Source organism: Acinonyx jubatus, chromosome C1 (genome assembly GCF_027475565.1).
Source record: "Acinonyx jubatus isolate Ajub_Pintada_27869175 chromosome C1, VMU_Ajub_asm_v1.0, whole genome shotgun sequence".
In the NCBI taxonomy this organism is placed as follows: Eukaryota; Metazoa; Chordata; class Mammalia; order Carnivora; family Felidae; genus Acinonyx; species Acinonyx jubatus.
The window spans coordinates 62333295-62345581 of NC_069381.1; the positions used below are offsets into that span (position 1 = coordinate 62333295).

Below are 12287 nucleotides of genomic sequence, written 5' to 3' on the forward strand. Positions count from 1 at the left end.
TAATAGCAGTAAATGTACTCAAAATACGAAGTCAAGGGTGAAAATGAAAACAGTCAGTAGACATACTATGTCTTGATCCACAATTTACACAGTTATTTAGCTCCCAATAAATATTTATAAAATTATACTACATCTAATGTGTTTTCTTTAAATTTCTTAAAAAATATTTTTAACTTTTTTGATTATAAAACTATGTATGGTCCTTCAGATAAGAAGTTAAGTGGTCTTGGGGCACCTGGGTGGCTCAGTCAGTTGAGCGTCCGACTTCAGCTCAGGTCATGATCTCGCAGCTCGTGAGTTCGAGCCCCATGTCAGGCTCTGTGCTGACAGCTCAGAGCCTGGAGCTTGCTTCAGATTCTGTGTCCCCCTCTCTCTCCGCCCCACCCCTGCTTGTGCTCTGTCTCTGTCTTTCAAAAATGAATAAACATTAAAAAAAAAAAGAAGTTAAGTGGTCTTCCTCTCATTATATTTGCTGTCAGATATTGTGTGTGTGTGTCCTTAGGTGGGCACAAACCATGCTGTCAGATATTTTAATACATATAAATGTATTTTTAATAGTTAGAGTCATATTATATATGCAGTTTTATATCCTGTTTAACATGAGCATTTTCTTATATAATTTTTTAAATGCTGCAGTGTTTTGAAAAATAAAAATAAATTTTATTATATTTATTACTGTATAATATGTCACCTAATGGATGTACTGTAGTATAAATTATTTCACTATTCCCTATTTTTGGATATTTAAATTCCTTAGGTTTTGGCTTTTAAAAATAATGTCATGGTAAACATCAATACAGAAGAAGTTAATACAAGGTTTTGGATTTAACTTTGCAGTACAGATACACTGTCATTGCATATTCATAAAACTTAATCTCTTGCTTGGTGCAGTCAGATATACTCTGGATATACATCCTCAGATATACTGAGGAAGCAAGTACGGAGATAATTAAGGGCACTATAATTATTTTTCAATACCATATGGTATAAGAAAACTTTCAAAAATGAAAAGTAATTCTGTTATTGCATAGATATTATTATGTAAACTATTAAAATAATAAATTAGAAACAGTATTTCTATTTTTAAGTTTTGGGGGGGATTTTAAGTAATCTTTATTACACCCAATGTGGGGCTCAAACCTACAACCCCCAGATCAAGGGTTGTATGCTCTACTGACTGAGCCAGCCAGGTGCCCCACAGAAACCATATTTCTTTTTTCAAGAATGGAGTAAGTATTTTATTAACGTTTATTTATTTTTGAGACAGAGAGAGATAGAGCATGAACGGGGGAGGGTCAGAGAGAGAGGGAGACACAGAATCTGAAACAGGCTCCAGGCTCTGAGCAGTCAGCACAGAGCCTGACGTGGGGCTTGAACTCACGGACTGCGAGATCATGACCTGAGCCGAAGTCGGACGCTCAACCGACTGAGCCACCCAGGCGCCCCTGGAGTAAGTATTTTAAATGTATACCTGAAATATATGCAGTGTCAGACAGTTAGGAACAAGTATTTTTTTTTTTTTAATGTTTATTTATTTTTTGAGAGAGACAGAGCAGGAGCAGGGGAGGGGCACAGAGAGGGGGAGACAGAATCCGAAACACTCCAGGCTCAGAGCTGTCAGCACAGAGTCTGACACGGGGCTCGAACTCACAAACCGTGAGATCATGACCTGGGCCAAAGTCGGACGCCCAGCTGACTGAGCCACCCAGGTGCCCCCAGTTAGGAACAAGTATTAAACTGTTAGAGTAAGCTTGTTATGGGCAGGACTTTAAGTAGAGTTACTTTTCCAAGCATGGTCTTAGAACCTAGAAGTCTGTAAAAAGCTTGGTAATGGTGCAGAAAACTACTGCCATAAAATAATGCATTTCCAGTGGAGCTTAGAAGTAGCTGGAATGCAACTGAAACAACACTGAATCTTGCTTCAAGTCTTGACTCAGCCATATAATAGCAATGCGATCTCATTTGGTCATTTAACCTCATTGTCTCTTCTGAAAATAGGGGGTATAGTATTTAAAAGGGATATACTAAATATAAAACAAAATACTTGTTTTTCTAAATAGTGTTCCTTTTGGAAAAATATATTAGAGAAGTTTCCATCGTACCTAATGACCAGAGGAAACTTCATTTCTCTTTAATTGCTACTCATTCATCCACTAATTTACTCAGTATGTGAATTGCCTACTCTATGCCAGACTTCAGCTTATAGGCATTTCACACGTCAAAGTTATACTTTTAACTAGTATTTTTTTTGGCAAGATGGAAGCAGAGATCTAATTTTACAGTCCTCCATTAGTAATTATTTGAACCTCAAAGCATGTGGTATAGTATTTTTTTTTCTGGTTTTATCTTTATTTTCACCTCACTGCAATTTTTTAAAAAAACATGTATTATATAAACTACCTGAAATCACTCTAGAGTATAAGGCAAAACAATTTTTTTAATAGAAAATAAATGCAGAACTTCTTTGTAAACTATATATATATACATATATATGTATATGTATGTATATATATGTGTATATGTGTGTGTGTGTGTGTATATATATATATATATATATATATATATATATATATGTAAGGTGGTGGTATCATCACTAATAGGTTACACTGTTGTACTCATTCATTCAAATGTCTTAATACTGTGCACCAGGGAATAAAAGTGAATAAATTTCAATCCTGGTCACAAGAAGTTAACAATCTGATAGACTCTCAGATCCTCATCCACAATGTATTAACTTACTATGCATAGAATTATGCAAATAAGTAAATAAATTATGCATAAAAATTACTGATTTACTTGATTTTTCTGGTTTGAATGGCAGCATTTACATATTATAAGTCAAACTAGTTACAATAGTGAGGATGACAAATGCCAGAGACATACTTATTAATAGGCATTAGGGATGCCAAATAGTGTACCTTTCCTACCCTCAGGAAGCGCTGATACAGCACAAGGGAGAAACACATGAATGACAGTACTATATATAATACTGTGTAGTGTGATAAAGAAGAAAACAAGTTGCAGTTGAAATAAAAAAGAAGACTTCTGAAAGAGCATTATAAAATTAATTTTAATTACTAGGAAGCAATCCAGTAAGACAACCGTGAAGAATTATCTGTAACAAGCCATTTTGTATAGAAACACACAGATCCGTATACTTCATAAGCTCTAAAAACTTTGCCTTATTATAGAGAAATGTCTAATAATATTTCAGGGGAAAAAATTCCCACTGGTGGTTAAAATAAAATTTTAGTACTTTACAGAATTATCTTTTCCTGGACAGCTCATTGATACGGTATTTTTTGTTGTTGTTATAATGCTGAAAACATCTTTAAATCTGTAGGTAAGAGATCAATCTAGTTAACTCCTATGACACCTGAATCCCCTCTATAGCAACCCTGTCAAAAGGCCATCTTGCTCATGTTTTCAGTTTTCATGCTTGCAAGTCGAGCCTGCTGAAGTAGTTCCATTCGGGAACATTTCTGATAATTGGAAAGTGCTTCTAGATTATGTGGTCCTGAGGAAAAAGATTCTGTCATTTTTTTCATAATTTTGCCACTTCACAGTATAATAGATATTCAGTAAAAGTTCAAATGATTTCACTGTAGTTCTGTCAATTCAAATTCTCTCCCTTGGCTGTATAGCCCTTGAGATATTTGAATATAGTTATCATGTAAATCTTTTCTAAGCTAATTATCACCAATTTTTTTTTAATTTTTATTTTTACAATAAAGTCCCATCATTAGTAACCACACTCTGAAATACAGAGTAAATACAATACTCTAGCATGAACTGATGAGTACAAGGTTGGAGGGTTCCATCACTCTTTTTTTTTTTTAATGTTTATTTTCAAGAGAGAGACACAGAGAGCACAAGTGGGGGAGAGGCAGAGAGAGAGACACAGAATCTGAAGCAGGCCTCCAGGCTCTGAGCTGTCAGCACAGAACCTGACATGGGGTTTGAACTCATAAACCATGAAATTGTGACCTGAGTCCAAGTTGGATGCTCAACCGACTAAGCCCACCCAGGTGTTTCTCTATCACTCTTATTTTAGGTATTTTATTATTTTATTTTATTTCATGTATATTATTTAGATACTGTTGTAAACATAGCTTATAGCATTAGCACTGTTGACTTATTTTTTTTTTAAGTTTATTTATTTTGAGAGAGAGAGAGCATGAGTGGGGGAGAGGCAGAGAGAGGATGGGAGGGAGAGGATCCCAAGTAGGCTCTGCACTGTCTGCGCAGAGCTGAATGTGGGGCTAGAATTCACGAACCTTGAGATTATGACCTGAGCCACAACCGAGTTCAAGAGTTAGACACTTAACTGACTAAGCCACCCAGGCACCCCTAGCACTGTTGACTTACATAAATTTTACTCTTGACTTAAATTATGAAGTTCGTTTCCTCATCTGGCATTAAGTTGTGGTATATTTGTTGGGTAGTCTATTAACTCTAATTTCAGCCCTGGCTTCTCCCTTGAGCTTTACTCTTCTATATGTACTTGCCTTTAGACTTTTTTTTCTTGTCTAGACTTAAATAGCTTAAACTAAATATGTCCCAAACCAAATTGTCTTCTCTCCACTCCTTAGAACTACTTCCTTTCTAGGTTATCCCTAATTGGAAGTTGCCTAAACTAAAAAATTTGGTGATCATAACATCCTCTTTAGCTCCTGTCATAGACTCTGGGTCTGGAGTTCTCTCTTGTCCAGCAAGAGAGTGGACACAAGATTAGAATGCAAGAGAGGCTAATACCTGAGAGGAGATAAGAGCCCTAAGGGTCCTTGCTCGGTTTTTATTAGGATCAGAAGGCTTACAAGCATGATGGATGTGCACACAGAGACAATGAAACTGTGAACATTAACTCATGGGTGTGGGGGAAGAGGGGGTTTAAGATATTCAGTATTAGGGGTTTGAGTCAATACAAAACAAAATCCTGGCACTGGGTGGAAGGTTGTTAACAGACGTGAGGCACCACCTCTGTTTACCTAAACTGGCCTAGGGGACAAGAAAGAGCATGCTACCTCAGGGTCAACAAGGCAAATTTCTTTTTGCTAACTAGGCTCTGCTCTGGGCAACTTCACCCTGCTGTAGTCTAAAGTCCAGTTTACCTGTTTACCTATTTTGGTTCTTCCTTTTTGTGAAAGCAGCTTTCTGCTATTGTAGAAAGTTGAGGGGTGCTAACGCCCTGAATACCTAATCTTGTTTACCTCATCTTGGATGTTTTCATCCTGAGATTTCCTATTCCTATGCTTTTGTCCTATACTGGGGGCCTTTGCCCTGTTTACCTAATCTTGGATGCATTCATGCTATGGTTTTCTATTTCTTTATGCCTTGTTAACCTATCTGTGCAAGCTCAGAGAATTCCTAAGCTTATTCCCCACAAGCTCCCCAACATCCTATTTAGTCATCATGTCCTGTAGATTTCACACCACAGTTCTCTCCATTTTTTCTTGTTTCTTAAAGCTTTATTTCTTGCTTGTACTATTGCAAAGCCTTCTAATCTGTGTCTCTGACTCCAGTCTTATGTGGGTACTTCTGCTATTTACTAGCTTTGTGAACTTGGGCAAATTAGTCTCACTATGCCTCAGTTTCCTTATTCGTAAAACGTAGATACCTGGTACCTATGCCATATGATTTGTTATTCCCCCTTAAATCCACCCTTGATCGTATTGGGGTATTTTTTTGTTTTTTTAAGTAGGCTCCACACCTAACATGGAGCTTGAATTCATGACCCTAAGATCAAGAGTTGCATGTTCTACTGACCAAGCCAGCCAGACACTCCAACATTGGGGTTTTTTTGTTTGTTTGTTTGTTTGTTTGTTTTTTGGTTTTTGGGGTTTTTTTTAGTAGGTTCCAGGCCCAACATGAGGCTTGAACTCACGACCCTGAGATCAACTGTTTCACACTTCACATTCTAGTACTGAACTGTAGTAGTTTCTTCTGTACAACTGCTATTTTATTGCTTGCCTCACTTACTCATCCTTAAAACTTATCTTTTCAGGAGCACCTGGTTTGCTCAGTTGGTTAAGTGTCTAACTCTTGATTTCGGCTCAGGTCATAATCTCACAGTTCTTGGGTTCAAGCCCCACATCAGGCTCTGCATTTGTGGAGCCTGCTTGGGATTCTCTTTCCCTGTCTCTGCCCCACCCCCACTTGTTCGTTTTCTCTCTCTCTCTCTGTCTCTCTCTCAATAATAAACTTTAAAAAAATAAATAAATGTTTTTACATTTCAGCAGTTTATTTGATTCTCTAAGAATATATTATTTTTAGGTATTTAAAAATATTTAACACTGTGGCTTGAAAAATAAAATGCACTCCTGGTTTTAAACATTCACAGTCTAATAATATTTAATTTTTTTCTGTTGTTTCCATACATTTAAGGCCTACTGTGTAACAGAACCTGGAGCTGGCTCCGATGTTGCTAGTATAAAGACCAAAGCAGAAAAAAAAGGAGATGAATATATTATTAATGGTCAGAAGATGTGGATAACCAATGGAGGAAAAGCTAATTGGTGTGTTGTTTAAACATCTCTGTATATTGCTTGTTAATTACTTTATATTCAAAATCTTCCCTCCCTCCTTTCATTTATTATTAAAACACCACAATTAAGGTAAGTTGTATTCATGGAACTAGAATGTCCGCAAAAATCATAAATAGTTCAATATATAATGTTTATTTATTTTTTAGAGAGAAGGAGAGTGTGAGCAGGGGAGGGGCAGAGAGAGAGGGAGACACAGAATCTGAAGCAGGCTGCAGGCTGCAGGCTCCAGGCTTAGCACAGAGCCTAACGCAGGGCTCTAACCCACGAAACGTGAGATCATGACCTGAGCTGAAGTCAGATGTTTAACCGACTGAGCCACCCAGGCACCCCTAGTTCAATCTTTTTAAAAACTATTTTTAAGCCTTGAATTATTTCTTCAAACTAACTCTTCAGAAGTTTAATTTGTAAAAGCAAATAGAACAAAAACACCTGCTCTGGTTGAATGTGGTTAGGAAAGCCAGAGCTCTGTCTACTTGGCTCTGTCCTTCTCCACATCTGTACCCTATACCAGTACCTCCTTGAAAATGTTTTCCTAAGACTGAGGAAAAAGGAAAACCACTGGTAGGGTACATTTCCCTGGTTCTGAACAATAAGCAAAGGCAATCTTAAAATTCAGATTATCTTTTGGAGGAGACAAAGTATTACTGTAGTGAAATCTAAAGGTCCAAATGTATAGGTCCAAAAATAATGACATGAAGTTCAACAAAGGATCATAAAATCACTTGTATAAATATAAAATGTTGAAGAACATATTTATACCATTACTTTTAGAAAAAAAAAAGAAAGTAAAGTGGATAACTAGTTTTAGTAGAAATCAACAGTGTGATGTATCTGCCTTTAAGAAGCTAACCTAGGGGTGCCTGGGTGGCTCAGTCAGTTAAGCCTCCAATTTCAGCTCAGGTCATGATCTTATGGTTTGGGAGTTTCAGCCCAACATCAGGCTCTCTGCTGTCAGTGCAGAGCCCACTTCGGATCCTCTGTCTCCCTCTCTCTCTGCCCCTTCCCCCTTTGCACTCCCTCTTTCTCTCTCTCAAAAGTAAGTAAACAATTTTTTTAAAAAAGCTAATGTAACTTCTTGCTGAAATGATAGAAGTATAGCTAGCACAAATGAGGAAAAAAATGGTAACAATTCTGTATGATACATTTTAAGAGCTATATTGACAAAATGAAATAAATTCAGAAGCAACTAAGTATCCTCCATTGGGAGGCATGTAGAAAATATGTGCTGTGAAGAGTGAAGGAATTAAGTTTGATTATTTAGAAAATTTTTGAGAGTTTTGAAATAATGTCACACAGAAAGAAGAGCAGGCTTGTGCATTTGCTCTAGGAAGCCTGTTTAGAATTAATGGGTAAAGGTTAGAAAAATGAAGACTATAGCTCGACTTAAGGACAGGCTTTCCAACAACATTGCCATCCAATGTGTGTTAGGTTGTCATGGAAAATAATGTATTTACCCATCACTACAAATATGCAAGAATGTAGACAGAGACTTCCCTAGAACAAGGACTCTGTGGTGATTGGAATAATGAACCAAAAGGGCTATCTTTCCTTGTCTGCAAAAATTCTTATTCAATATATATGTGTGCTGGGGGCTCCTGAATGGCCCAGTTGGTTAAGTGTCTGACTCTTGATTTCAGCTCAGGTCATGACCTCACAGTTCATGAGATCAAGCCCTGCACTGGGCTCTGGGCTGACAGCACAGAGCCTGCTTGGGATTCTCTGTCTCCCTCTCTCTCTGCCCCTCCCCCATTCATTTGTGCACTCTTACACTCTCTCTCCCTCAAAGTAAATACATAAACATTAAGAATATATGTATGCACATGCATGTGCGTGCTCTGCAGTGTAGTTTTCTGGCAAGTAAACATTTTTCCTGGAGATGAGCCTACTGGGAAGTTATTTAATTTAAACATAACCCCTCTATGACTGTCCAGTACTAAGGAATGCTAGATCATTATTTTAAAGTCCTCATAACATCCAAAAGTAATAAAAAAGTGAAGAAACCATTCAAATTTAACAAATTGAGAGAAAATTAACAGTGCAATTAGAAGTTTTCATAATTTTGAGGCTCCTGGGTGGCTCAGTTGGTTAAGCATCTGACTTAGGCTCAGGTCATGATCTCGCGGTTCATGGGTTCGAGCTCCACATCAGACTGTGCTGACAGCTCTGAGGCTGGAGCTTGCTTCAGATTCTGTGTCTCCCTCTCTCCCCCTCCCCAACTCACGCTCTGCCTCTCTCAAAAATAAAACATTTTAAAAAATTTTTTAAAGTTTTCATAATTTTAAGAACTCATAAGTACAACTCGTAGTAAAACAAATTAGGTAATATGTGAAACTAGAAAACAGTTTCTCTTTTTTACTATTAAGTGAAATTGTAGAGTGAATAATTTATTAATGTTAAGCATAGAAAATAAATTTGGTATTTAAGGAATTCTTTAAAAATTCTCCTATATCAGGCTTTTTAGAACATGGGTTACATGGATATTTGGATGTTTTAGTTTTCATACTTCATGTTCCATTTTAAAATCTTTCTGGGAAAAATTCTTCTGGAGGCAAAACCTAGCAAAATATTCATAACAACTCAGTATAACAAAAACACTGAATTTGCTGCAAAAAAGAGGATAGTAGGTAAAATGTAGGGGTCATCATCTCATATTATTCCTTTCACAGGCAGCCCTATTTATTGTTGTTTTCCAGATAGCTTGTCCTTTAAATAATGAAACTAGTTTTGGGAAAGAAAAAGTACCATTTCCATCACAGCACATACTTATTTTTTAGATTACATAATCTAAAAGGAATACAAGGAATTTTTACTTATAACTCATACTTCTAAATAAAGTTAAATACCATATTATTTAAGTAGACCTGGGTTGGGGCACCTGGGTGGCTCAGTCAGTTAAGCGTCTGACTTAGGCTCAGGTCATGGTCTCGCAGTTTGTAAGTTCGAGCTCAGTGTCAGGCTCTGTGCGGACAGCTGGGAGCCTGGAGCCTGCTTCAGATTCTGTGTCTCCCTCTCTCTCAGCCCCTCCCCCTCTCATGCTCTATCTCTGTCTCTCAAAAATAAACAAACATTAACAAAAAAAAAAAAAGTAGACCTGGGTTAAAATACTAGCTCTGTCACATCATGAATATCTGACTCAAGCAAGCCTCTAAATTTTTTTTTAATGTTTTTATTTATTTTTGAGAGAGGGAGTGCACGAGTGGGAGCTGAGAGACAGAGGATCGAAAGTGGGCTCTTGTGCTGACAGCAGCGAGTCTGATGTGGGGCTCGAATTCAACAAACTGAGATCATGATGGGAGCCAAGTCAGACACTCAACTGACTGAGCCACCCAGGTTCCCCTACACCTCTCTGATTCTTTATTTCATCATCTGTAAAACAAGGGAATAATAATTGGGGTTTTGGGGGGAATTAAATGAGACAGCCATCAGTGTGTGTTATCTGTTGAGGTCATTATCATTGTATATATCATGTATATATATTAGGTATTTCTTATTGGCTCGTTCTGATCCGGATCCTAAGACTCCTGCTGGTAAAGCCTTTACTGGATTTATTGTGGAAGCAGATACCCCAGGAGTGCAGATTGGAAGAAAGGTAAAGTGTATATTTATCAGTGATTAAGGTTTCAAATACTATTTTAGGTATACATTTCAAAATTATTATTTCAGTTTCCTTTATTGAAACCATTTTTTTTGTAGTAAATTGCAAAAAAATAAAGCTGGTTTTTGTTTAAGTTTTTATTTTAATTCCAGTTAACATACAGTGTTATATTAGTTTCAGGTGTACAATCTAGTGATTCAGCACTTCCATACATCACTCTGTGTTCATCACAAGTGCACTCCTCAGGGGCGCCTGGGTGGCTCAGTCAGTTAAGCGGCCGACTTCGGTTCAGGTCATGATCTCGCGGTCCGTGAGTTTGAGCCCCGCGTCGGGCTCTGTGCTGACAGCTCAGAGCCTGAGCCTGTTTCAGATTCTGTGTCTCCCTCTCTCTGACCCTCCCCCGTTCAGGCTCTGTCTCAAAAATAAATAAACGTTAAAAAAAAAAAATTTAAAACAAAACAAGTGCACTCCTTAATCCCCATCACCTATTTAACCCATCCCTAAACATAAAACTGTGTTTTGGTGTTATCAGGTGAAATAGTCTATATATTGCTGAAGATTTTAAGTTGAGGATAATCCTTTTGATTCATTATTTGAAAAAGTGGCCATTCATGGTGCCAGTCTATAGAGAATGCTAACAACAGCTGTGAGGGTTAATGAAGCAGAAATCAAACTGTCATTTATATGGCCTGCCCAATAATAGAGTTTTAGACATTTCCAAAGACGTTCCCACTCTTTTCCTTCCTCACAGCAGCCTTTTAGGTTAGGATAACTGGGATTATGCCCCTTTTTGATTAAAACAATACCTACGGTCATAAGAGAAAAATCTGTGCCTTGAGGAAAGTGTGGAAATGGTAAAGAGCCTTGAATGTGGGAAGGCAAGAAAAATTTTATTTAAATAAGAAAAGGTAATTTAATGTATTTGAAAATGACTATAACTTGAGTGTGTGGAGATAATTTAGCAGTAGCATTTAAAGTAGACTGAAGAAAAGAGTTTAAAATTTAACAAATCAAAGTAGGAAAGAAATGAAGTCATTAAAGTAGTCCTAGTGAGAGCTAAGTAAATATGATTAAGATTTAACTCTGAGAACAGAAAGACTCAATTTTACAATTGTAAAACTCTTCTTTGCAAAATGAATTTGTAAAAAAGAAAACCTATTAATGACCAAATACTGTCTATATTGAAGGCAAAGGAGAAATTATGGAGGTTTATTAGGAGTTCCTAAAGGTTACATGAATATATATTCTTCATGGGGAATGGTACATATTACCCAGTGAGATATTAGACTAAGGGTGGCGTAACCTGAACTGGAAAGGCTAATCTGAATTGACCAACTTATGCAAACTTCTGAACCAGTCATGTGTATTCATATAATGCACGTTTTATTAAAAGCCATCAGAATCTCTCTGTTGTACCCACGCCTCTTGAAAATGGAAACATTTGGGGGAAAAAAAATGGAAACATGGTAGAATATATGAGGGGTAACTTTTCTTTTAGGTCGTAGAATATTAAAGGTGGAAGATGTACACGATATTTCAGTCTGTTTATTGAATATTGAAACGGAGATCCAAGTAAATGATTTACTTAGTGTAACACACTTAGAGGTGGAGTTGAGATCACTACTGAGGTGTCCGAGGAACTTGCCCAATGTGGTTGCTGACACTATTTTTCTCTATTTTAAGAGTAGATATTATAGACTGCACTTTATAAATAAAACTATAGTGAGGTTGTTGTATATAACAAAGTATAAGAATGGATGTGCTTCTTCCAAGCAAATTTTTTTTTAATGTTTATTTATTTTTGAGAGAGAGAGAATGAGCGGGCAAGGGGCAGAAAGAGAAGGAGACACAGAATCTAAAGCAGGCTTTACGCTCTGAGCTATCAGCACAGCCTGACATAAGGATCGAACTCATGAATGGCGAGATCATGACCTGAGCCAAAGTCGGACACTTAACCCACTGAGCCACCCAGGCGCTATTTATGTTTTATTCATGTTTCTTTTTTAGGGATGGTTGCTAGAAAACTTAGGGCCAATTTTTTTTTTTTTAATGTTTGTTTATTTTTGAGACAGAGACAGAGCATGAACGGGGGAGGGTCAGAGAGAGAGGGAGACACAGAATCTGAAACAGGCTCCAGGCTCCGAGCT

At 37.2% G+C, this 12287-nt stretch overlaps 1 protein-coding gene across 1 annotated transcript in view; it reads left to right on the plus strand.

The window, feature by feature from the left end:
* ACADM (acyl-CoA dehydrogenase medium chain) overlaps positions 1–12287 on the plus strand; it is a 33235-nt gene that overhangs the window by 11480 nt on the left and 9468 nt on the right. Inside the window, exons 7-8 of the mRNA XM_015076805.3 lie at positions 6385–6515; positions 10026–10134. Of these exons, the coding sequence (XP_014932291.1) occupies positions 6385–6515; positions 10026–10134 (240 nt within the window). The remainder of the gene's footprint in view (positions 1–6384; positions 6516–10025; positions 10135–12287) is intronic.